This window comes from Sinocyclocheilus anshuiensis, unplaced genomic scaffold (genome assembly GCF_001515605.1).
Source record: "Sinocyclocheilus anshuiensis isolate Anshui unplaced genomic scaffold, SAMN03320099.WGS_v1.1 scaffold1534, whole genome shotgun sequence".
In the NCBI taxonomy this organism is placed as follows: Eukaryota; Metazoa; Chordata; class Actinopteri; order Cypriniformes; family Cyprinidae; genus Sinocyclocheilus; species Sinocyclocheilus anshuiensis.
Genome location: NW_015544232.1, coordinates 657,304 through 660,115, shown reverse-complemented (window position 1 = coordinate 660,115; position 2,812 = coordinate 657,304). Strand labels below are relative to the sequence as shown.

Here is a 2,812-nt window from a genome sequence, read left to right as displayed (position 1 = left end):
TATATATATATTTAAGATCCTTACATGGCATTTGGAGGCAGTGCTGTAAGATAGATAGAAGGTGGGGGTAAGCATCTGTGTTGCTCAGTTTCTTCTTGATCAGCTCAAACATCTGGCCAGCACTCTTGGTGTCCACGTGTGTCTGAACAAAAAAACGTACATTAATTTTTCTCAAATAGGACACACATGAAGTCAGGAGCCTTGTAAACAAATCTAATAATACCATGCTGTTCTGTATATAATAAGTGCTCTTTAAATTTAAGGACATAATATTATGCATATAGGTAAAATATCTTACAATGTCAAAGCGTTTGGCCAGTTCTAACTCATCCTCATTCCGCACTATCTCAAAAAAGTCCAGATGTCTGAAACAAACATACACACACACACACACACACACACACACAAACACACAAACAGCCTTTCTATTAGAAGCAATGGTATGATGCATATACTTATTGTTAGGTGGAAAATGAGCCCCACTTTAACATCCTAGTGTTCTGTACCTGTCAAGTGTGGCATTATCATGTGCTCTCAGCTTCTCGATGACTGGCTGAATTACTAACATCAGAAACTCATACCTAAGATGAAGGCGAAACTCTAGACTGTCCTTTGAGAGAAATAGAGGAAATCATCATGTTAATAATGTATATACTGTATATCATACACATTTTTTTTATTTTTAGGGAAGTTTTGTCATCAGCTGACCTCTCCAACCCCAGCATTCAGCACAGCGTTTATGAATGACATGATGGCTGTCTTCAGATTTACTTCATCCCTGTAGTGTCCTGTACTTCTGTCCAGCTCGTTTAAAAGAGACTGAGTAAAAAAATACAAAAATATATAATTAATAACAAATTCAATCTACAAATTCAATCTAATTCAAATAATTTTTTTTCCACCAAATATCTTTTTTTCCTATCAGAGTATTGCATTATCTAAGCAACATGCTACAAGTAAATGTTTAATGTAAGCATTGTAAAGTTGTATTTTTGTGCGTACTTCAGGTAAAGAGAGCTATTTGTCTGATATGTGTGAATGACTCCTGATAAAGTTGCCCATGTAAAGTATTAAAGTATTAAAATAAATAAAGTATTACGTTTTACACCAAATGCCCTTCCTGCTGCAACCCAGCCCTGTGCACTAACTCGTGCAACCCCAGTGCTGGGACACACTCACTCACTCATTCACACACAGACACACACACACACACACACACACACACACACACACACACTCACTCACTACAGCCAATTTACTTTGTCCAATTCACCTATACTGCATGTCTTTGGATTGTGGAAACCGGAGCACCCGGAGGAAACCCACACAGACACGGGGAGAACATGCAAACTCCACACAGAAAGGAATCCTGGCTCAGCCGGGACTCGAACCAGGGACCTTCTTGCTGTGAGGCAACAGTGCTACCCACTGAGCCTGAGCTACCCACTGACCACTGTAAATAAACTTTTTTTTTTAACTGTTCAATTGTTTTCCTACTGTACCTAATAGGTTGCTAAGGACTATAAATGACAGATTCTCATCACAGCCCCTGTTTTAAAGTCAGTGGAGACAGGTGGGAATGTTCTCTGATATTTCTCTTGAATGGGTTGCTAATGTCTGCTTATGGTGCTTATTGTGTCAAGAGTGCTCAGAGATCTATTGGGTCACTAGGAATCAACCATGCTTAAAAGCTAATATTTCAAACACTGACATTTGTTGTTGCCAGGCATGTCAACTACACATGAATAAACACACAGTAAAGACAAATCACCCTACATATGTTGCATACGATGCTCAATTCCTTTCTTACAAATCTCTCATTAAAAGCAACTATACCTGGAAGCGAGTCCTCTCTGCAGCATACTTCTGGTAGTGTACCATTGCTTGTAATACTTTCTTATGCCCGTCGGGCACCAAGCAAACAGCGCCCAGGATCTCCAACACAGCAACTTTGGTCTTGATGTTGTCCTGGCGGAGGCTCTGGGAGATAGTGTTGATGCTCTGCGGGTGGGCCAGTACATGGGCACGGCCTTGGGAGTTGTTCATCAAGGCTTTTATGCAGCCGATGATGGATGTATGTATGCGGCTCTCTGAGGTTTCATAGTCCATGCTCTTCAGGAAGTTCAGAAGACACGTCAAGCCATCCAACTCGATGAAGCGCGTCACAAACCTGAAGGGAGATTCATCAAAGGTTTGTGAGGTTGGTTTTTCCAATGCCTAGAATGTCAGGAAACATAACTATCACTGCCACACTCTCCCTGCCACCGATCCAACAAAACTTGGTGTTTGTCAGGGCAATGTGAACTTTAGAACAGGGCCTAAACTATGAAAGCCCATTTGAGATCCCATGGTCTTTTACCCAAGGAGAATGACATATATTGGCATAAAGAATTCTATAAATAAAGTTGTGTCAGTTGAATGCAAAAGATCTTAGGAAGTATTTGGTAAAACCAGAAGCGACTATCTTTAAAACTTCTCTTGTGAAAACATTCTGATTTGCAGACATCTTGGCAAAAGTCCCAGATGGCTTCTTTATATACTCAGCTGCATAAATAAATAACACATAAAACAGTATACTGAACAAGTCAACCAAAAAAAAAATGCAGACTTGGCGTGTATCCTCACGTTCATCATATTGAGCTAAACCCAGGATTCATTATTCAGATTAATTAAGGTCATTCATGTCATTAACCCCTTCTCAAGAGTGGCCGATCAAGTGACACATCGTTAACACTTACGTATAGAGGGTCTATGACATCACCTTTGGAGACCCACTGTCTACTAATAACAGAGTTTCTACCAACTCCATTCC

General features: G+C 40.1%; 1 protein-coding gene across 1 annotated transcript in view; it reads right to left on the bottom strand.

Moving 5' to 3' along the window:
• Positions 1–2,812, bottom strand: part of LOC107697519 (disheveled-associated activator of morphogenesis 2-like) — a 42,104-nt gene that overhangs the window by 18,354 nt on the left and 20,938 nt on the right. The window contains exons 4-8 of the mRNA XM_016498320.1: positions 1,837–2,170; positions 709–819; positions 507–610; positions 299–365; positions 25–142 (exon numbers count right to left, since the gene is read on the bottom strand). Coding sequence (XP_016353806.1) covers positions 25–142; positions 299–365; positions 507–610; positions 709–819; positions 1,837–2,170 — 734 coding nt within the window. The remainder of the gene's footprint in view (positions 1–24; positions 143–298; positions 366–506; positions 611–708; positions 820–1,836; positions 2,171–2,812) is intronic.